At 54.6% G+C, this 22,639-nt stretch overlaps 2 protein-coding genes across 7 annotated transcripts in view; both read left to right on the plus strand.

Annotated features, from left to right (window-relative positions):
- Positions 1-1,576: 1,576 nt before the first annotated feature.
- Positions 1,577-15,296, plus strand: LOC128400462 (glypican-6-like). 6 transcript variants are annotated; one of them, XM_053362657.1, is made up of 10 exons: positions 1,577-1,936; positions 4,696-4,854; positions 5,365-5,675; positions 6,969-7,049; positions 8,120-8,285; positions 8,739-8,869; positions 9,750-9,890; positions 10,407-10,543; positions 11,069-11,244; positions 14,974-15,296. In XM_053362657.1, the coding sequence occupies exons 1-10, from the start codon at positions 1,687-1,689 to the stop codon at positions 15,246-15,248; spliced, it is 1,827 nt and encodes a 608-aa protein (XP_053218632.1). In that variant the 5' UTR covers positions 1,577-1,686; the 3' UTR covers positions 15,249-15,296. The 6 variants fall into 6 exon arrangements, with proteins under 6 accessions (XP_053218632.1, XP_053218633.1, XP_053218637.1 ...); XM_053362658.1 differs by having other exon boundaries at positions 1,577-1,903; XM_053362662.1 differs by lacking the exon at positions 14,974-15,296 and adding an exon at positions 11,959-12,193.
- An 858-nt stretch (positions 15,297-16,154) lies between these two features.
- The window catches only part of LOC128400469 (NXPE family member 3-like), a 28,636-nt gene continuing 22,151 nt past the window's right edge, over positions 16,155-22,639 (plus strand). Inside the window, exon 1 of the mRNA XM_053362670.1 lies at positions 16,155-16,295. The gene's annotated coding sequence lies outside the window, so the exon portion shown is untranslated. The remainder of the gene's footprint in view (positions 16,296-22,639) is intronic.

Consider the following 22,639-nt stretch of genomic DNA (forward strand, 5'->3'; position numbering starts at 1 on the left):
ATTTTACATATTTCTTGTATGGCTGTTGTCCAGAATAGTTGAATTTTGGGACACTCCCACCACATGTGGAGGTATGTGCCTGTGGAGGTGCACCCTCTCCAGCATTTTGGTGAGGTTCCTGGGTGTATTAGCGCTAGTTTCCTTGGTGTTAGGTACCACCTGTAGGTGAGTTTCAGTGTGAGTTCTTTTCTTTTCATTGATATGGATTTAAAGGGGGGTTTAGACCACATTCTGGTCCATTGAGTGGGGTTAATCTCATAGCCTATGTCATTCTCCCATTGTTTTTTGATTGCGTCTAGGGGATTTGCGGGGTTTTGGAGTAGTATTTTGTATATTGCGGATACCGTCCCTTTACCGTTTCCCTTTGTTGTTAGGAGGAGGTTTTTGAAGGTTGTCAGGGGCCTAGTTGCTGCTGATTTTACTGTTGGGTTGTTTAAGAGGGCATGTAGTTGGTGTTGTGTTAACCAGGTCATTTGGGTGTCTTCTAGTTTGTCTTGTATTTCTTGTGTTGACAAGGGTTTGTTATTTTTATAAAAGTCTATTAGGCGATATAAGCCTTTGGTTCGCCAGGTTTTTATCTGGAGGTTTTGTGCTGCATGGTGGAATAATGGGTGGTACGCCAGGGGGATTAGTGGGGATGGGGTTGGGGATAGTTTGCCTATTTGTGTTTTCCATGCTTTGAGCATGGTCTGTGTGTACCTGTTAAGTGTTGTGGGAATTTTCTTTAGTTTGTTTGGGAGGAGTGGGTATGTTGTGGTGCAGGTGTTTTCAATTGTGTCCCTCTCTAGGTGTACCCATTGTTTTGTCTCATCTTCTAGTATATATGGGATTATATGGCGTATTTGGTTGGCATTGTAATATGCTTCTATGTTGGGGATTCCCCATCCTCCTCCTGAGGTGGGGAGGTGCAGGTATTTGGGGCTTATTCTTGGTTTTTTATGTGAGAAGATGAAAGAGTGTAGTTTTCTCTGCCAACTGCGAAGTTGGGTTGAGGGGATCTACCAACCTTAGGATTCTATGATTCTGTGATTCATTGCAAGGTTTTAAAAACAGAGGTCAGGAATTCGTTAGCTGTGATTCCTGCATTAATGAAGGTGGCTGGACTAGATGGCCCTTGGGGGTCCCTTCCCACTCTGCCATTCTGTGATTCCAATACTGTACGTCTCTCCTACGGGGGAAGCGCACTTTCCGGCGCTGGGTCCTCCCTGTCGCAGCAGCGCCCCTTGCGGCTTGCGCGGGGAAGGGCAACCGCAGACTCCTCCGGGCCCCCTCCGCTCCCCTGGGATCCAGAGCCGGGCGCTCGCTCGCTCGGGGCTGGAAGAGGCACGTGAGGTCACGCACAGGACAGCTCCCTGCGGGACAGGAAGGATGCGACCCCCACAGACCCCCGACAGGCCTCGCTCCAGCCGCTCCTTAAGCACTTCCAGCAAAGGCAGCGCCTGCTCCGTTGTGGAAGCGGCTCCGACCCCAGGAAGCACCGCAACGCGCTTATAGCAGAAATCTCGGGCGGGACGGCAGGTGCAATAATTCTGGGTCCAGTTCTGTTCGCCTCGCCTCAAGAAGGATGTTGCAGAGTTGGAGAGGGTTCAGGAAAGGCAACCCAAATGACGCCCCTGTGAAGAAAGGCTGCTTTATAGCTTATAAAAGGCGAATAAGACGATAGAAGTGTATAAACTTGTGTATGGCATGGGAACGTGGAGACAGCGGAGAACTTTCCTCTCTCCTCCTCCTGGAACAAGAACTCGTGGGCATCCATTGAAGCTGAAGGCTGGAGGATTCGTGACAGATGAAAGGAAGTCCTTCTTCACGCAGGCAAACAGGGGAGGCAGCGAGGGCCACCCTCCTGGATGTGACCTGTCCCGCTCTGTCTTCTGCGTGACTGACAACCCTCCAGGGATATCGGGTGAGCCCTCTCCCGTCTCCCTGCTTCTCTACGGTAAACACACCCAATTGTTTCAGGTGTTCTCCACAGGTCACCCACCCACACCCTGGCCGACTCTTCTGGACATGCTCCAGCTTCTCAGTGGCTAGGGGTTGGACTAGATGACCCTCGGGGTCCCTTTCAACTCTTGTTGTTGTTGTTTGGTCGTTTAGTCGTGTCCGACTCTTCGTGACCCCCTGGACCAGAGCACGCCAGGCCCTCCTGTCTCCCACTGCCTCCCGCAGTTTGGTCAAACTCATGCTGGTAGCTTCGAGAACACTGTCCCACCATCTCGTCCTCTGTTGTCCCCTTCTCCTTGTGCCCTCCATCTTTCCCAACATCAGGGTCTTTTCCAGGGAGTCTTCTCTTCTCCTGAGGTGGCCAAAGTCTTGGAGCCTCAGCTCCAAATTGGAGTTTCAACTCTACGAGTCTATAATTCGTCGCCCAGGTGTGGAGAATGAGAGACTGCGGAGGTGAATGTTTTAGGTGGGTCTGGCCAGCGTCGGCGGCTCATTGGCCAGAGCAGCAGCACAATGGAGCCTCCCTGATCAGAGGCAGCAGGAGGCATCCGCGTGCCAAGCCCTAGCAGAAATCAGGCAGACAGGCAGGGCGGGGAGTTGGATTGAAATTAAGTGGTTTCTAGCTGTAATGGTGTAAAAGAACGTGAAAAAACGGTTTTTTATAAGTAAAAATCTAATGTTTTAATAACTTAATATTAAAGATCTGGGTAGAATAAAAAGGGAAAGAAACTGCTAAGTTAATAAATTGAACTGGAATACAAAAAAGGGAGGTAAGAGGAGGTCCGGGAAATAAGTTAATGAAAAATAATGTGATGAAAAGATTGATTGTTTTTAATTATTTTTATTTTGTATTTTGTATTTTTTCTTTTTCTATTTTGTAATGTAAAAACCGTAATAAAAATTTTATATATATATATATATAAAGACAGGCAGGGCGGGGAGGGCTGCCCCCGCTGGACTCCCAGAAGCAGTTGGCTGGACGGAAATGGACGGAGAGGACTCCGTGGACGGATCTCCTTGGGTCTCCCCAGGTAGAAGCATAGAATCGCAGACTTCTAGAGTGGGAAGGGGTCCCGCGTGTCATCTAGTCCAGCCCCCAGCACAGAAGCCACCCAGTCGCTCCGAGGCAGCTTCGACGTGCCTTGGCTAGGGGCTTCCAGACAAGTGGCATCCAACCGCTTCGGCGTCCACTTGTCACTCACGGACCGGGAGAGGGGAAGCAGCTGGGTCGCTCCGTCCCTCGTCCCCGCTCCCCCCCCCCCCCCGCAGAATCGCAGTCTCTCAGTCTCTCCCCGCCCCGCCGTCTTGCATCCGCCCCTCTGGCCCGGCAGGAGAGGCGGGGGGCGCTAGGACCCCTCCCTCCCTCCGAGCCCCCCGCGCGGCCCCCATTGTCTCTCGCCCGACGGGCCGGGCGGCGCTAGGGCCGGGCGGCGGCGGCGGGCGCGGGCTGGCCCTTGCCATTGTCTCGGGCCGTTTGCTGCGCCGCGCTGCGCTCCTTTGCGCGCTTCTCGGCGGCGGCGGCGCGCTCCTTCCCCGGCCGGCCTCGCCCGCAGGGGCGCTTCTCCCTCCATGGCGCCGCTGCGCCTGCTCCTCCTGCAGCTCCTTTGTGCCGCCGCTGCCGCTGGCGGAGAGACGCGCGGGGCGGCGCGGAGCTGCGCGGAGAGCCGGCAGGCGCTGGCCGGGCGCGGCTTCGCCCTCGCCTCGCTGCCGCCCAGCCTCATCTCCGGTAAGCGGGCGCCCCGTCCTGGCACCGCTGGGGGCACGGGCAGCAAACTTTCCCGGGCGTCTCCAGGACGTGGATCAGGGAGAGGGGCGTCTCGCGTGGGTCCCCACCGCCCCTCTTCTCCGGGTCTCGGGAGGAAGTTGCGGGGAAGGCTCCCCCCACGCCCCCCTCGCCCGGACGAGGCGGCCGCAGAGCGAGCAGCAGGGCTCGCGCCACCCCTCCCCCCTCGCGCCCGCGGGGACTGTCCCCTGCCCCGCCATTGCCCCTTTTCTCTGGGTCTTTCGGGCAGAAGTTGCGGGGAAGCCCCCCATTTTCCCAAGTCCGACGGGACGTTTTCTCCGTCAGCCCATTCAAGCCTCGTGGAGGGACGCTTCCCCGACCGAGGGACCCCTCACAGGCAGCCAACGCCCCCCGCGCCCGTTCGCTGCCTCTTCTCTGCCTCCTCAGCGCTTCAGAAGCCCCTCTCCGCCTCTCCTGTCCTCTGGAAGGGCTCCCGTGTTCTGTGGAGTTGGGGGGCATCCCCTGTGCTAGCAAGGAGGAGCACCCCCAGCCCCCTCCATTTCTCTTAGCTTCTTTATTGTACCTCCAGACCACCTCTTTTTCTCCAGGCAAGTTCATGGTGATGCCCTTAGTTCTCTTTCTCCTCTCCGTTTTCTCCTCACAACAACCCTGTGAGGTTCGCTAGGCTGAGAGAAGGGAGTGACTGGCTCTGGAGGTCGCTGAGTGGGGGAATTTGAACCCTGGTCTCTCCCAGGTCCTAGATGGACACGCTAACCACTAGGCCACCACTCTCTTGTGTTTATGTGGAAACTGCTCCTGGCTGCAATTTTGCCACACACTCCAAAAAACCCCACTCTCTGAGACTCCTGTGTTGCAGGGGTTGGACTAGATGACCCTCAGGATCCCCTCCGACTCTACAATGCTGGGCTGGGGAGGCTGCCACCGCCTTTGTTCCCCCATGAGGGGTGGGGAGCACTTCCCTCCAGCTGTGGGGCCAGGCAGGCTAACAGCAACCCTCTTCCCCCTCCCAGGAGAGCACCTGCGCATCTGCCCCCAGGAGTACACCTGCTGCGCCAGCGAGACAGAGGAGCGTCTGAGTGAGCAGAGCCGGGGGGACCTCCAGGGCCTGGTGGGAGAGGCAGCCGGCTTCCTGCTCAGCACCCTAGGCTCCCGCCAGCGCCGCTTCCAAGGTGAGGTGGAGGGAGGGTTCCAGCACCTCCCTGTTCCCTTTGGGAAACCCCAGAGGCTGTGGGACCCCCAACCCACTGGAGGTCCTGAAGGGCTGGATGAAAGTTATTCCCCACTCTATGCCAGAATCTGCTCCGGATCCTTAAGACAGCGGGGGGGGGGGGACCTCTTGGCCAAGGGAGCTCCTGGGGTGAGGTGGGGGGCCTTTTGCCCTGAGCAGCAGAGGAAGCTGGTCTGCCACCCCCAACGTGGCTTGTTGCCTCCCCACTCTCCTAGTTTCCAATTTCCACCCAACTGCACACCCGCTTTGCACCCCTAAGTTGTGCAATGGGGCGCTGCAGCTTGCAGCTGCCTGGAGGCCTTTGTCCTGCACCCCAAAGGGGGGCAGTAGTGAGGGAAGCGCAATGTGCACATGCTCAGGAGAAGGCTCCTTTTCGGAGGCAGAGTTTTGGCTCAAGCCTCCTCTTCCTTTTCTTCCTCCTCTTCCTCCCCACATCTCCCTGCCCCCACAGACTTCTTCCGGGAGCTCCTGGCAGGGGCAGAGCAGTCCCTCCAAGCCATGTTCACCCGCTCCTATGGGCGCCTCTATGCCCAGCATGCCCGCCTCTTCCAGGGGCTCTTTGTGGAGCTGCGGCGCCACCTGCAGGGAGCACGACCTGGGCTGGATGAGGCCCTGAGCGACTTCTGGGCCCGCCTGCTGGAGCGGATGCTGCCCCTGCTCAACCCCCAGTACAACTTCCCCGAAAGCTACCTGGAGTGTGTGGGGCACCAGGCAGAGGGGCTGCGGGCCTTTGGGGACAGCCCCCGCCAGCTCCGCGTGCAGGTGAGTCCACCCCCTGGCCCTCTTCTCCCCACCCTCCCTAGGAGGCCACAACACCCTCTTGCTTCTTCATGTGACCCATAGTGAACCCATGGAACTCCCTCCCACAGGAGTCAGGGATGTCCACTAACTTGGAGGGCTTCCAAAGAGCATTGGACAGATGCCCAGAGGAGGAGAGAGCTCTCAGGGCCACTGGCCAGACCTACCCTGCTCTGCCTCCACATTTAGAGGCAGCAGGAGGGAGAAAGGCTATTGTGCTTGGATCCTGCTGGCAGACTTCTCACGAGCATCTAGCTGGGCCCCTGGCCTGATCCAGCAGCTCTCTCCTCATGCACTTGCAAGGGATGGGCTCAGGCCACAGGGACCCCCTCTTCTCTGGGGCTTATGTCAGCCCTCAGCTGTGGGGCAAAAGGCAAAGTCGGGCTGGAAGGAGTCCAGAAATGTTGACTGAGGTGTCCCTGACTTTGTGTGCAGGATCAAGAGCATAAACAGTTGGCTTCCAGCTGTGCCTGAGTTCTCCACCAGCTCTGGGCGCAGATGAATTACCCATAGATCCAGCTCCCAGCCAATGACACACACACACTCATTCCTGCACGGGTGGGGCTGCCATATCTTGAAGAGCAAAAAAGAGGACAGCCTGAGTCGCTTGGGCTGGCCGTGGTGTGCAGAGCAGCCCACACCTGAGCCAAAAACAAACAAACAATCAAACAAAACCGCACAACCCAGAAATAAATAAATATCCCCCCAACCCTGAACCTTTGTTTTAAAATGTAAAAATTCCCCCGGATGGGCTTGTTGGCCCCCCAAAAGAGGACATATCTGGGATTTCATGGGCGTATGGCAACCTTAGCCCTGCATGACTGTGGGGCAGGTGGGTGGGAGGGTCGGGTGTGGGTGGGTGGTGCAGGGTTGGCCCCCAACATGTTGGCACCTGAGGCAAAACGCAAAATTGCCTCTCATCTCTTGCCCAGAGAAGGCAGGTGAGCGAAGATCTACAGCTGGAACGAGCTGGGGATGAAGATCTACATCGGGAACAAGGCAGGGGGAGAGACCAGCAGCACCTCCAATTGGCCAGGAGGCCACTGTAGCATTGGGTGGAGGGCAGAACCTGCCTCCAGGGAGTGCACCACATTCGTGGCAGCAGTGGGCCACGCGTTCCTTGGAGTCCGGATCTGATGCCCCTGAGGGTCCTGCCTCACCTTGCCTCGGGGGTGGGCTGTCCTGGGCTGTGTGCATGCATGCGTGTGTCCAGCTGCTCAGCTGCCCTTCTGGCTGCTCTGTCCTGCTCCCCTGCAGGTGACTCGCGCCTTCATTGCTGCTCGAGCCTTTGTCCAGGGCCTGGCGACCGGACGAGACGTGGTGGTCCAGGCGGTCAAGGTGAGAAGCCTGACATGGGTGAGCTGCCCCCTGCCTGGGAAGAAGGTTAGACTTCTGCAAGCATCTTGCTAGAGGGAAGGAGCCTAGATGGGCAGGATATTATTATTATTATTATTATTATTATTATTATTATTATTATTACCTGCCCCCACCCAGCCGTCCTCCCTATGCAGTCAGGTTTGCTCCACTGCCCCCACCTTCCCTCTCCCCACACCCCACATTGCTGCCAAAGTCCTCTCCAAAGGAGCAGCAATGTTGGGAGGATATCAGATCAGTCGCTTCTGGCTTGCAAAAGGACTACTTCACACAGAACCGTTAACCTTGAGTGGGAAGGGATCCCCAAGGGCAGTGCAGGACTCCTACTCTGGCCCCACAATCGGAGGCAGTGGTGCTTCTCAATAACACCACTTGCTGGAAACTGCAAGGGGGAGAGTGGCTCTTGCGTCCGAATCCTGATTCTGGGTTTCCTGCAGGCATCTGCTTGGCCACCATGAGAACAGGAAGCTGGACCAGAAGTCCCTCTTTGGCCTTATGATGTTCTTCTGAGGGTTTCATCTGTAGACATGAGAAAAGAGAGGCGGGTGGGGGATGTAATGGACAATGCAGAGAGCACTTTTCCTTTGCTGCCATCACAAAGAGTTTCTCTGAGCACATGCAGAGAGTTTCCATTGCAGGTCTCCCTTGGGGGACTCTGGCTGGCCAACTGAGAGAGCAGGAGGCTAGACTGGAGGCACCACTGGCCTGATCCACAAGGCTCCTGCAAACCTTGCAATTGCCCTAAGGCAGGCAACGGAAGTGGCTGGGAGAGCGTTCCTGACACAGGTGGTGCTTCTGGCACCTCGGCCCTCTTTCCCTGGGAACCTGCACTGGACAGTGGGCAAAACATCTGAGCTCTGATCGCAGGGAGGGTCAAATGCCAGGCTTGCCTAATGGAGAATGCTGTGAAGGTCAATAGGCAGGGAGTTCCAAAGGGTGACCTCTCTGCACCTCCTCTGTGCCTGCGGCCATCCTGGGGGAAGCCTCAGGCTGCCAAATGCTCAATCTGTCCCCCCCCCCATTTCTCCCCCCAGCTCTCTCCCAGCGGAGAGTGCCGCCGTGCCCACATGCGCCTCTCCTACTGCCCACTTTGCCGTGGGACTCCGGCCCTCAAGCCCTGCAACGGATTCTGCCTCAACGTCATGAAGGGCTGCTTTGCCAGCGCAGCGGAGCTGGATCCCGAGTGGGAGCGCTTTCTTGGTGAGCACACCCCCGGGGGAGGGGAAGAGGGCTGGGGAAAAGGCTGGCAGGGTTGGACCAGGGGAGAGCTTGCCCTCAAGTGGCATTTTAGTCAACTGCGAGGCAGAGTGGTGCAATGGGCATAGCCGAGTCTTGGGCTTCAGCTGGAGAAATCTCTGATCAGCCGGGGAGCTCCCTGGAGGCCTTGAGGGTCAGCTTGCCATATATCTAGAGGGGACTTCTTAGATTGGTAGAGCTGGAAGGGGCACCAAGGGGCATCTAGTCCAAACCCTGCTATGCGGGAACCAAAACGAATGCCAGCCTGGGTTTATTGGTAGAAAGGCAAGATGAAAGTCTGAGTCTGGCTGGCTGTTCCGCTCAGTGCAAGTAGACAGGGTCTTTGGGCGGGGGGGCGGCTCTTTCCCCTTGCCCCAACCTAGCCCCCTTGGCCCACTCCCTCTTTCTCCCTCCCAGATGCTTTGACCCAATTGGCCGAGCGCCTCGGGGGGCCCTTTAACTTCGAACTGGCGGCTGACTCCATCGGAGTGAAGATTTCGGAGGCAATCATGTTCCTGCAGGAGCACAGTGTCCAAATCTCAGCCAAGGTGTGTATGGGGGGACAGGGAGAATCTGACTCCTCTGCTCCTTGTTATGCCAACCCACCTGCAGGCAGGCTCAGGAGCACACCTGACACAAATCCAGAGTGGAGCCCCCAAGATGCTTGGATGGCGCTTTGTACGCCTCATTCCAGCATCTTCTGCAGCCAAGTGGGTACCAAACATCTTGCTCTGCTTTCCTTTGGAGCCCATCAGCAAGGCTGAGAGGGGGGTCTCTTCGTCAGGGCAGCCCAGGACTTCCAGGCACACGGCCCTGGCTTGCGCCCTGGGGAGGTGACTTCAGCACTGGCACAGTGGTTTGACTTCACCCCTGGAGATGCACTCCATTATCTCTTGAGACAGACAGATGCCAACAACCTGCAGACAGACCAGCAGAGGTTGGGCAGGCATCTGTCAGAGATGCTTAGCTGTGATCGCTGCCTTGCAGGGGGTTGGGATAGATGATCCTGGGGGTTCTCTTCCAACCCTACAATCCTAGGATTCCCTGTCAGATGCCCATCCAACCTTTGCTTAAAACCCTCTGAAGAAGGAGAGTCCACCCACCACCTCCCCAAGTAGTCCCTTTCAATGCCCCACAGCTCTTCCCCTTAGAAAGTCCTTCCTGAGGTTAAGTTACAGAATCATAGACCTGCAGAGTTGGAAGGTACCCCAAGGGATCATCTAGTCCACCCCCTGCAATGCAGAAATCTCCACTGAAGCATCCAGGACAGTCTGCTTCCCCTTCCTTGCCGTCTGAATCTCCTATCTGAGCTTTGGTCTCCTACCAGCTCTGGCAGCCTTTGGCCTTCATGCGGACTTGAGAGAGCAGCTCAGGCTGGGTGTTTCTGGGGTGCTTGTGGGGGTCACCTGTGCCTTCTTCCCCCCTCAGGTGTTCCAGAGCTGTGGCAGCCCCCGCCCAGCCCCCGCCCGCTCTCGCCGCTCCCCCCGGGAGGAGGCCAAGCGCCGCTTCCGCACTTACTTGCCCGAGGAGAAGCCCACAACCGCGGCAGGAACCAACCTGGACAGGCTGGTAGGGATTGTGGGGACCCCCCCCCCGGCTCCACCTGCATGCTACGTCCCCCCAGAGCTCAGCCTTGAACTTGCGCCTCTTCTGCCTTGTCAGCCTTAGGCTTTTGCATTCCAGGAGATGCTGCCCTTTGGGGGGGCACTGTCCACCCTGGGACAACTCAGCACCACAACCCTGCATCTCGTGGTGTGTATAAGAACAAGCAGACAGCTTGTTGCAACACTTGGGGCTTCTTAGTCTGGAGAAAGGGCAAAGAAGCCGCAGAGATAGGAGTTTATAAAATTATACAAGTCATGGAGAAAATGGATGGAGAAAAGCTTTTTCTCCCTCGCCCCTAATGCCGGAGCTTGTGGGCATCCTATGAAGGGGAATGTCAGAAAATTTGGGGCAGAGGAAAGGAAGCCCTTCTGCATTAATCTCTGGAACGCCTTCTCCCAAGAGGCTGTGATGGACGGCAACCTGGATTGCTTTAAAGGAGGATTGGACGAATTAATTCCACCCCCTTCTCCCCCCCCCCAGGTGTTGGATGTGAAGGAGAAGCTGCGTCTCATGCGGCGCTTCTGGGTGATGCTTCCCCACGCCCTCTGCAGCGACGAGAAGGTGGCCGCTGATGTCACCAACGAGGACAGCTGCTGGAACGGGCAGGCGAGGGGCAGGTGGGGTTGGACCCCGCTAAGGGTGCAGGCAGGGAGAAAAGGACACGGTTGGACTCAAGGGGAGATGGGGAGCAGGGTGGCTGGATTTCTCTCCCCCGCCTTGAGGCTGGAGGGGACAGGAGGCACTTGACCCCTGAGGCTTTTGGAGATACATTTGCAGCCAAGCCCCTGAGCATGCCTGTGAACCTGGTTATTGGGTGGGGCAAGACTTTCCCCATGCAGAGCTCAGGGCATCTTTTCAGCCACCATGAGAACAGAAGGCTGGACTAGATAAGCCTTTGACATGACCCAGCGGCAAGGCCTTTCTTAAATTCTGACAGATCCTCCAGGTCCAACGGCAGTCTCTCTTGATTCCTGGGTTCTTAGAAGTATTAGGCCACTGTGAGGACAGGATTGTGAACCAGATGGGCCCCTTTGGCCTGATCCAGCCACCAGGCTCTCCTTAGGTTCTTTTGGGGCTGGGTGCTTGGTGCATTGTCCGCCTAAAGGCTCTCCCCCCGCACCTTTCCCTTTCCACCCTCCCAGGTACCTCCCAGATGTGACGGGTGATGGGCTGGTGAACCAGATCAACAACCCCGAGGTGGAGGTGGACATTTCGCGCCCTGACATGCCCACGCGGCAGCACGTCCTGGCCCTACGCAGTGCCACCTCCCGCCTGGTGGGCGCCTGCAATGGGCAGGACCTCGACTTCCAGGATGCTGGTGAGGCCTACAAGCCCCTTCCGGGCACCCACTCCCCCCTCTCCTTGTTGGGAATCGGAGGAGAGACCCACACAGCAGGAGTTGCCCCCAGTTCCAGTCACCACACTGGCAGCCTAAAGTCCAGAAGATAAGGCTTCAGTAATACAGTGCATGATGCTCATAGATATACATTCAGCTTGGAGGCTTTGCAGATACAAATACAGATAACTCAAAGCGCAGAGTAGCTGCAGCTTCAAACGTAACATGAACTTGGACTCACTGGCTGACCAATGAGCTGATGTGCCTTGATCATTGAGGTAGACCCAGGTTTCCAAACTTGGGTCTCCAACTGGCTTTGGACTACAGTTGTTATAATCCCTGGTCACTGATCCTGCTAACTAGGGATGATGGGAGTTGTAGTCCAAAAACTGCTGGAGACCCAAGTTTTGGAAGCACTGGTGTAGACCAGTGTTTCCCAGCCGTTTTCTGACCATAGTCCCCCTCCAACCTTGTTTCCTTCCTATGCCCCCCATAGACGTAGCCAAGGGGAGACTGGCGGGGCAGCTGCTTCCCAATAAGAAAAAATCAACACAAACAAAAGCCTGCCCCCCCATCAAAAATCCTGGCTATGGCCATGCCTGCCCCCATCCTACCAGTAGAAAGGTAGCTATTTAAATGTTTTGTTTGTAAATAGAACATGTTTTATTTATGATGTTTATAATTTATACAAAATAGAATCACATAAAATGATAGGAACATAATAAAATATTGCTGGAGCAGAAAAACAGAATCATGGAGCTGGAAGGGACCCCAAGGGTCATCTAGTCCAACCCCCTGCAATGCAGGAAACTCAGCTCAAGCATCCAGGACAGACGGCCATCCAAGCTCTGCTTAGAAACCTCCAAGGAAGGAGAGTCCAAACCTCCCGAGGGAGATCCATCTTCCATGTATTATAAAAAGTAAACACTTATTTGACCTCAGTTATTTGACACAAAGGGGGAAACCCACAGATACAGTCCAAAAGGCGCACAGGGAGTTCCATATATATGGGAGAATGTTTAAAAGCAAGTGGTCCTCACTGACCTGGTGCAAAAAGATATTGACATCTGGAGGAGAACTGGCTCCCTAGATAAAACACTCTAGCCTCCCACACCCTTCACTGTGGCTTTCCTCTGAGTAGTGTTGTAAATAGAAATATGCCCTTTTCCCTTATGGGGGACACAAGAGCCCATATAGAGTCCTTACATAGGTTCCCTATTGGTAGGAGAAAATAACAGAGGCCAACCAGAGAATATTGAGAAGCAAAGCAGCTAGTAAGCTTGATCTTTATTGATCTGTTGCAACAGGGTACTCCCCTCACACGCAGGAGAGGAGGAGGCCCCCAAAAATGCTGTGCAAGGGCTTATAAAGACTTTTGAAATTCCCATCCTCTAGATCAAGACCACCCCCAGAAACATTATGCATTCATCACAGAAGGGGTGTAACCTAAGACCACCCCTCAGATAAGGCGGTCTAAAACAGAACATTTGCATGTTGTTTTCTCCTGTCGCTTTGTTTATTTCCTGTCTGGCAGGTTAGGTAAAGGTAAAGGTACCCCTGCCCATACGGGCCAGTCTTGACAGACTCTGGGGTTGTGCGCCCATCTCACTTAAGAGGCCGGGGGCCAGCGCTGTCCGGAGACACTTCCGGGTCACGAGGCCAGCGTGACATCACTGCTCTGGCGAGCCAGAGCTGCACACGGAAACGCCGTTTACCTTCCCGCTTGTAAGCGGTCCCTATTTATCTACTTGCACCCAGGGGTGCTTTCGAACTGCTAGGTTGGCAGGCGCTGGGACCAAGCAACGGGAGCGCACCCCGCCGCGGGGATTCGAACCGCCGACCTTTCGATCGGCAAGCCCTAGGCGCTGAGGCTTTTACCCACAGTGCCACCCGCGTCCCTGTCTGGCAGGTTACTTGATTGGATTTCTTGGGGAGCCTGGGCAGTCTTTTGTAATGATATGGCTCACACCCTTATTCAAACACAGATTAAGACAGGATTTGTGAAGGAAGAGACAATGGGGAGGCTTTTCCATTTTGACCATGCAGAGAAACATTTGCTCAGTTTAGGAATCAAAATGGTTCCAGGTTGGCTTTCCTGTGCTGATCTATGTACGTGTGGTTATGAACGTTGCCATATATCTAAGACCATAAAATTCCTATCACAGTAGACACTTAGTTATTTACCAGCTGCAAGTCAGCAGCACCAGACAAGCCCCCTTGGTTAGGTGCTGGGTGGATTTCACTGCTGACTGGCCCTGCAGCCCTTGGCAACATCTGAAGGCCCTGATCCATCAGGCACTGGGGTGGATTGCACCCTGCGCCTTGCAGAGTCAGGCCCAGGCGGCCAGCGGGCCCAGCACTGGCAGCAGCAACAAGCAGCTCTGGAGCTCCCAGCCCTCCCCAGTGCCACCCCACCACCCCACTTGCCTGACCTGGGGTTCTGGATTGCAGGCTCTGCTGGTCAAAACAGGAGCCTCAGCGACCGCCCTCTCACATCAGAAACAAGTCAGGACCCCCCCCCAATCAGGATTTTTTTTTAAGTCCCCCCCTTCACTTCTCACTTCCCTCTGTGGCCCCCCTAACCTTGCACTCTGGCCCCCCATTTACATGATTTTCACCTGTGCCCACCTTGCAATATCCTGGGGGGGGGCTTGGGCCATATGGCTCCCAATTGGGAAACATTGATGAAGACAGCTGACTGACCTTGCACCTACAAGGGGGAAAATAAATTAAGCCCTCCAACACTCCCCCCCCAACCCCAGCTCCTAGGGAAGCCTTTGGCTCTTAAAATCACAGAACCGTACAGTTGGAAGGGACCCCAAGGGTCATCTAGCCCAACCCCCAGCACAGCTGTCTAGCAATCAGTTGGTGGTGCCTAGACAGAAAGGGGTGGGAGCAACCTGCCCCATCCCTGTCCCTCTCTGGTAGGGGCTTCCCAGCAAGGGCTCATCCACATATCCATTTGCCCCATGGTTGTGGGAATGTCAGCTGGGTTTCCTGTGTTAGGAAAAAAATCTAGGTGTGAGGCTGCTCAGTCCCCCAGCTGATGGGGCAGAGCCCGCGGGTCCCTGCGGAATAAAGGAAGGAGTCCAGCCAACCGGAGCAAATAGCTGTAGACCAAAGTTTATTGCGCAGTAGGTTCAAAGAGCAAATTTTGAACCCCGAGGATGGGGTGACAAAGACTTTTAAAACTTTCCCACCACATCCCAGAATACAGTTCGAAGGGGAGGGGTTAACCTTGGCAAACATGTCCAGACCAGTCCTTGGTACAAGATTAGCATAAGCAGACATGGCAGGGCAAGACTCAGGTATAAGATGAGCATAGACAAATATGTCTTAAGTACCACCACCCAAAAGTACAATAGAAGTTCCTTTGCATGTCTGGAGCCTGAGGCGAGTCAGGTGATGAGATGTGGCTTCCTTTGGCTAACAATGAGCCCAGCAATTGTCACCTCTGGGCACTTCCTGGAGTCCTTTTGCCAGGGGAAAATAGCTTTGGAATGGGGGGAACTGGGAAAGGAGATGATTTTATATTCTTTTTAAAGCTAGGTGACCTCCCTGAGCTGTCAAGTTGGAAGGATATATTCAGGCATAATATTTGTAATATTTAACTTTAAAGATGTGTCCCCCCCCCGTAATTTCCGTAACACCTGCAGATTGGCGCTTGAGAGAACGAGACCTTTCCACCCTCCCCTCTGTTTTCTGTTCCAGATGAGGACGGCGGGAGCGGCTCAGGTGCTGGGTACAGCGAGGACCGGCCGGCCTTGGGGGCAGGGGGGGCTGGGGGTTCCCCCGCAGGATCCCGCCCTTCTTCCGATGCCCGCCCACCTCGCAGGGAGCGGCCTGGGAAGGGCTCCTCCTCCTCCCGACAGAACCAGAGTGGGGGGCGGCCAAGCAGTGGGGCTGGGCTGCCCCCCACAGGGGCCACTTTGCAAGCCAAGGTCTTTCCCCCCCTCTTCCTGCTCCTCCTGCTGGGGGGCTGGTGACCCCCACAGTGGTTTGGCATCTCAAATGGCTGACTTCCTCTGGCATCACCACCAGGAAGGGGTGAATCTCCCTCCGCATCCAGTCAAAGAGGGGCTGGGCTGGGGCTCTCATTCTCCCCCATGCATAAACCCCCACTCACTTGTAAGGTGGGGGTTTAATTTTATGGGAATGACAAAGAGAGGCCGGGGGGGGGGGATTGGGAGTCAAGTCTTGTAGGGTGGTTTTTTTTATTACCTGGGGAGGGAAACCAGGGTTTTTTTTAAAATGGGGGCTGTAAGGAGAGGCCTAGCAATGAATTTTCACTTCTTTTCTATACCTTTGAGTTCGCCTCTCTTTTTGGTGGGGATCTAAGAGGGGGTGGGGTGGGTGAAGGGAAGGGGGGAGAGGGGGCAGACAGCTGCCCCCTATTTTCTCCCTCTCAGAGGAGGGGGGCTAGCAGCTTGTAGGTGAAGAGCCCCCTCCAACTAGGGCAGGGACCAGACTTCCATTTCTGCCCCCACCCCATAGGCTGTCGATCCTTCTGCGGACCTTCCAGGGCATTGGGGAGGGGGTTCCCAAAGCACTGAGAAGCCCCCTTTTTTAAGCACAAAGGGATATGTCTTATTTTCTGGATCTGTTTTTTCTTAAATTATGGAATAATAAAATATTTAATTTATTGCTGTCCTGCTTCTGCCTTGTCTCCTGGGGTTCTGCCAGCGGCCTCCTTGCCCCCCCCCCCCACTTCATGGCTTCCAGGAAGGGTCTGAGGGGAGTGGGGGGGCTTGTGCTTTGCAATTCTGCTCTTCTTCCACCACCTTCTGGTGGTGGAAAGAGGAAATGAGATGACGTCTCTGCCGCCAGAAAAATGGTGGGCGGGAACATGTGCCTCAGTCTCTCTTTAGTCCGGTATAGATGCTGCGTGAGGCAGCTGAGCGAGGAGCCTCTGCCTGCCTCATCCAGGACAGGAAGGCGTGTGGACAGACCCCCGACCCCCCCCCTGCCCTGCCCTGCCCAGGGCTGCGAGGACCGTTGTGCATGGCCCTGATTCTGCCAAGCGTGAGACCAAGGTGGGCAAAGGGGCTTTGGGTGGGTCTGCGGGACTGGAAGGGGAGGGAGGCCTGGATAGAGTGTGGTGCTGATAATGCCAAGGTTGCAGGTCCAATCTCTGTATGGGGCAGTTGCAGAATCTGGCATTGCAGAGGGTTGGACTAGATGGTCCTCTGGGTTCCTTCCAACTTATGATTCTGTGAGGCTGAGCAGCTCCGGGGTGTGGCTGGAAGGGGCTTCCCCCTATAAGAATGTCAGGAGAGCCTGCTGGATCAGACCAAAGGGGGGCCCCTAGCTCAGCATCCTGTTACCCCAGTGGCCAAATCCCCCTAGGAATCAAGGTAGACTGCCTCTGGATGGGGAGGTTCTGTGAGAACAATAAAGAGCTCTACTGGATCAGGCCACAGTGGCCCAGGAATCGAGTTAGAATCATAGAATTGTGGAGGAACCCCCAAAGGTTTGGGGGGCTAGGGTTTGGGGGGCCTTCAGGCAGTTGCATTTCCTGTGTTGTGGCGCGTTGGACTGGATGACCCTTGGGGGTCCCTTGGATGACCGTCTGCCATGGATGCTTGATTGGAGACCCCTCCCTTGCCAGGGTGAATTCCCTTCGAACTCTATGGTTCTAGGATTCTATAGCTTTGCCAGCTCCATATAGCAAAAAGCCTGGACTCTGGGGAGAAGTGGGCTTGTTTGGTAAGCGGTTCAGATGGGCTTGATTGCGCACCCTGAATTTGCTGGCATGTGGTTGAATTCGCTCCTGAAACTAATGGCAGAATTTGAGAATCTGTGACGGATTCTTTAGCTGTGATTGCAGGGGGTTGGGCTAAATGACCCTTGGGGCCCTTCAAACTTTACAAGTCTAGGGTTGTACCGTATTTTTCGCCCTATAGGACACACTTTCCCCCCTCTTATCCCGAAGCCCCGGCGCACTCAGCCTGTTCTGGCCTGTTCTGGAAAAGGCAATTCAGCACGAGGTGAATAATGAGGCTGGAGGCAAAGTGAAACCAAAACAAACTTAGCTTTTACTAAAGTTTTTTGCAAGGCCTTCTGCCTTGGTCAGATCACATTCCATAATGATATTTTTACTATTTATACCCCAGACATCATACTGGGTTGCCCCAGCCACTCTGGGCAGCTTCCAACATATATAAAAACATAATAAAACGTTTAATACTAAAAAAGCCCCTTCCCTATACAGGATTGCCTTCAGACAGCTTGGGGGGGGGGGTCGGATAACTCCATACCCTCCAACTTTTCTCCAATGAAATTAGGGACATCTTAAGGAAAAGTGGGACATTCCGGGATTAAATCAGAAACTGGGAAGGATTAAATCAGGGATGTCCCTGGAAAATAGGGACACTTGGAGAGTCTGGAATACTGTGTCCGGTTCTGGGCACCATAATTTAAGAAGGATGTTGTAATGGTTCTAGGGGTTGCTCGTGCGTAAGCCGGTGCAAACACCTGGCTGGGTTGCCTGAGTGAACCTTTTCTGTCAGGACAGCCACTCTCTCGTGGCTGTCTCAATCGCTGGCAGAATCCGTCAGTGGGCATTTCTTAAACTTCTTCCAGCAAAGAAGCTCTTTGACGCATAGTCTCCTCCTACTCTCTCTGCGCGAAAGCCTTCTGCGCAAGGAGGGCGTAGGCAGCGGAGGATCTCTACTCTCCCCGCTGGTCCCCGGCAAGAAGTCATGGGACCGCCTCGCCGCTTCCCCCATCTGCCCCCCTTCTCCACTGGTGCTACGCTGATTCTCTTCCCCAGAAGATGGGCTGCCTCTCCCACTCCCGGGACGCTCTCTGGAATCCCTCTGGATTTGCTCTCTCCCTCCAGCACTGATGGCAGTTCCCTGACAGATGTTGACAAGCTGGGATGTGTGCGGAGGAGGGCAGCCAAGCTGATCAAGGGTCTGGAAGCAGCCTGATGAGGAATGGCTGAAGGAGCTGGGTATGTTTAGCCTGGAAAAGAGGAGACTGGGGAGATATGAGAACCACTTTCAAATATCTCAAAGGCTGCCACATGGAAGATGGAGCAAGCTTCTTTTCTGCTGCTTTGGAGGGTAAGACTCGAGGCAATGGCTTCAAGTTACAAGAAAGGGGATTTGAACTAAACATCAGGGAAAACTTTCTGACATTAAGAGCTGTTTGACAGTGAAACTGACTCCCTTGGGAGGTTGTGGATTCTCCTTCCTTGCAGGTTTTTAAGCAGAGGTTGGATAACCATTTGTCATGGATGCTTTAGCTGAGATTTCTGCATTGCAGGGAGTTGGACTAGATGACTCTCACAGTCCTTACCTGCTCTACAGTTCAAAGATTCTGTTGTGGTTATTGTGAAGCTGGATTTATTTTGGGTTGGGCGGGGTGTGTGTCTACTTTTAAGGCAGTTTGAGAGTTTAACCCGAAAAGCAGACAAACACATCATAGGAAAATGTGTCAGCCTGAACCCGGCGCTGCCTGTTTCCTTCACTCGGCTCTAAGGTGGCTTCTTCCGGCCAGGGGCGAATGAAGGCTGCATGACACCCGGGGTGGCAAACCACTATGTACAGCACATGTGTGGCATCATTACATACAGCACATGTGTGCGACGCTGCACATGTGCTGTACATAGCGGTTTGCCGCCGGCACTGGGATCCTCTGCTCACAGCTGCAGCTACAAACAGAGGATCCTCCACATGCGGCTGTGGCAGCGCAATGGCTGCTCGCACTGCAGTGAGCCCCCGCAGGGTGCCTTCTTGTCACCCCCCCAGACATGGTACCCAGGGCGCGCCGCACCCCCGCCCCCATTGTGACGCCACTGCTTCTGGCCCAACCACAGATCAGCTGTCCCCTGCATTGCCTCCTGTCTTCTGATCACAGCTTGCTCTTCTTCCTCCACCACTATGCAATTTTTCTTATTTTTAAATATATTTTTAATTACTTTTCAAAGAAAGGCTTCTTCATGATTCTGCAGAATACAGTGCTATCAAACAGAATCTGATAGTCATACATGTTTTTCATTGTTAGAGAAAAATTCCCCGGCTCACTTGGATTGTCAAACAAAGACTCCAGCCAAAATTATAGGAGCAAAACAGCAGGCAGTAGGCCTGATCTTTATTGTTGCAACAAGACTTCAAACTACCACATGGAAGAAGCTGGAAAAAAGTCCCAAACAAAGGATAACTCGCCTTTTTTATAAGTTTCCCAAATTACCCATAACAACCTTAGTAAAACATAGTTATAAGAATTTTAAGGTCTTATATATAAAAAAATAGATGTTCATAAATGTACCAAGCAAACACATGTTGTTGTTTAGTCGTTTAGTTGTGTCCGACTCCTCGTGACCCCATGGGCCAGAGCACGCCAGGCACTCCTGTCTTCCACTGCCTCCCGCAGTTTGGTCAGACTCATGTTTGTAGCTTCGAGCAAACACATACAAATATGTTGATACGGAAGGGGGGGCATGTCTTCTTCACCCCTTCCGCCGGTCACCAGAGGGTCCAAGCCCGATATGGACCCCTCAGCCCCCACACTGTTACACAAGCACCACACTTAACCCCAAACCCCATAAATAAAGTGCCTTTCTCCCTTCCCTACGTCCATTCACTAGAATAAGTAGACCGGGCGAAAATAAGTCCGAAACGCCTTATGTCTCCCTTTCGCTATACCCGCTGTATTGTTTCTATTAGTAGACCGTGTATACTACATTTTGTATCTCTTGAATGGGTGCGTTCTACCCAATCAGAACAATGCATTTCCCCCTGCAGAACTAGCTCAGCTGAGCTGTTGCACGCCTCATTTAACCTTTGACAAGCTGCTGACGGCTCCCCGCTGGGAGAACAATGGAATCGAAACTCGTCAGAGGCTCAGGAGCAGAAGAGCAGGGGAGAGAGCAAATAGAGAGCGGAGGAGAGGAATCAGAGGGGAGCGTAGGGGAATATGACAGTGACCCGAGAGATTCCATGAGCTTCTCCAGCGAATCAGAAGATTCCCAGGAGGGGGCGCCTATGGTAAGGGCGAGGGGAGTCCCAGGGGGGACGCTCCATAAACAAGGGACCAGAGGGGACTCCCAAGGGAGTAGCGGAGGATCAGGACCAGTTCCCCCACCAGAGCACAGTGGGGGGGAAGAGTCACATGAGTCAGGACCAGCTTCTCCTCCAGCGGGGAGAGAAGATGAGTCAGGGGTGACCACGCCCCCATCGGGAAGTGGGGAAACGGAGGGAAGGCCAGGTCCAGCTAGCCTCCCCGAAAGAGGGAGCAGTGACACAAGTGTAACGGTCAGAAGGAAGGTGGGAGGCTGCGCGCGCGCGCCAAGTTCAAATGTGGAGGAGCGCGGGACAGCAGAAAACCCGGATTGGGAGCCAGGTCCTAAAGCCCGAAGGAGGGGGGGAGAAGAGTCAGGGGACTCAGCGTCAGAGGAATCGAGGAGGGCTGAGACTCCGACTAGCAGGAGGACCCAGAGAAAGAAGGAACAGAGGAAGAAGTGGAGTAAGGCTAGAATCTTAAGCTGGTGTCAGGGGGGAGGAGATTCAGATGGGACTTCTACGGTCTAAGGCATAGACGTAGCGTTGCGCGCTGCGAGTCTGGAAATGAAACTGAACTTCAATAAAGACTTTTTTACTTGAGGAAGAAGCAGCGTTGGTCTTGTGTGAGCTGGGACCTTGGGCAGCGCTGACAGTAAGTCCCATCTCAACTCTGCAAGCTCACGAAGATAGGCAAAGATGACTACAGAGGAGAAAGTGAAGCAACTGCAGGAGGCAGTCTCAGCGCTCTACGCAGAATTGGCTGCATCTAAGAAAAAGGAAGGAGAAACAGCTGCGCTCTGCCAGGATCTGCAAGCCAGGTGGGACAGTTGGGGAAAGGAGGGGCAGCTGGGAGCCAAGCCGGAGGGAGTTGGCCTCGGGAAAAGGGGGGCCAGTATTGTAACCCACTTTGACGGGAACCTGCAGCAGTACCCTAACTTCAGAGCAGAAGTAGTTTTCGCACTCAAGTTGCTTCAGAAAGACTTTAGGGATGAGGAGGAGAAAGTGGGTTTCATAATCACTCATCTGCATGGGGAAGCTAAGTCGTGCCTGCGAACCTTATTACGCGAAAATGACCCCGCACTCAAAGATTCAAGCGCCTTTATTGAAGCAATGGACGCTTGCTTTAAATCAACGGTAGATGTGGATGTGGCTAGAAGGGAAATGCATGGATTGCGGCAAGGAAAAGCAACAGTGCGCCAGTATCATTCCCGCTTTTTTGGGTTAGTAAATGTGCTGGGCTGGCAGAAGGACTCAGCTGCCGTCAGGGATCTGTTCTGGGAGGGGCTGAATGGAGCCGTGAAAGATGAGCTGGCGAGGGGGGAGAGACCCCAAAACACCACAGAAGTAGTCCAAAGGGCGCTCGCAATTGGGGTGCGCCTGGAAGAAAGCCCGTGGAGCAGGGAGGAGGGGCGAAGAGCAAACACGTCAGCTAGAACAACTCCCTTCCTACCCAGAGAGACAGAGCGCGCTCAATCAACGCCTCCGCTGGGGAGGGGAGAGGAGCCAATGGAGATCGGAGGTGCCAGGGCTCAGACAGCAAGCAGAGCCCAAACACCAGGAGCAGTCAAGGCGAAGGCTCCTAGAGGAAGCAGGAAGTGTTACATCTGCGACAGTGCACTGCACATGGCCAAAGAGTGTCCCCAGAGGCTCCAGAAGCACACTGCAGCCTCAGCAACTGTAAAAGGAGCAATTCAGCAGGAGGAGCAACCCCAGGGAAACGGAGGAGCCTGGTTGGAGACAACAGCACTGGGGGTCAACAAGGCGAGTCAGTGAAGCAGCCCCCAGAGATTTTGCAGCCCACAGACCCCCTCCCACCCAAACCAGTGGTGCAACTCACCGCATCGCTCCAGCTGCCCGATGGGCTCACCCTGGAGGTCCCTATTACCATTGACTCTGGTAGCAATGCAGACTTTGTAGGAGTGGACTTCGTCAAGCAGCATCGCATAGCACTCCTGCCAGCCACGATGCCCCTAAATGTTGTCACGGTAGATGGCAGGAAGATACTGGGAGGAGAGGTGGTACAGCAGACACCGCCTCTGGTGATGCAAATTGGGAACCACCGCAAAGTCATCAGTTTCAACGTCACCCACCTGTCGGACACGCCCATAGTGTTGGGCATGAGTTGGCTGGATAGGCACAGCCCGGCATTAGCGTGGTACCAGCGGCAATTGACCTTCTGCTCTTCCTACTGCGCAGCGCACTGCATCCAGACCTGCCAGGAAGAAGAGGGGCAAGAGGATGAACCGCAGCTACACCTAGGCATGGTGTTAGCGGTACCCAACAAGTACAAGGCCTTTTTGGAGGTTTTCTGCGAGAAGGAAGCGGACAAGCTGCCTCCCCACAGGCCCTACGACTGCAAGATTGACCTC

The sequence above is a fragment of the Podarcis raffonei genome, chromosome 13 (genome assembly GCF_027172205.1).
Source record: "Podarcis raffonei isolate rPodRaf1 chromosome 13, rPodRaf1.pri, whole genome shotgun sequence".
In the NCBI taxonomy this organism is placed as follows: domain Eukaryota; kingdom Metazoa; phylum Chordata; class Lepidosauria; order Squamata; family Lacertidae; genus Podarcis; species Podarcis raffonei.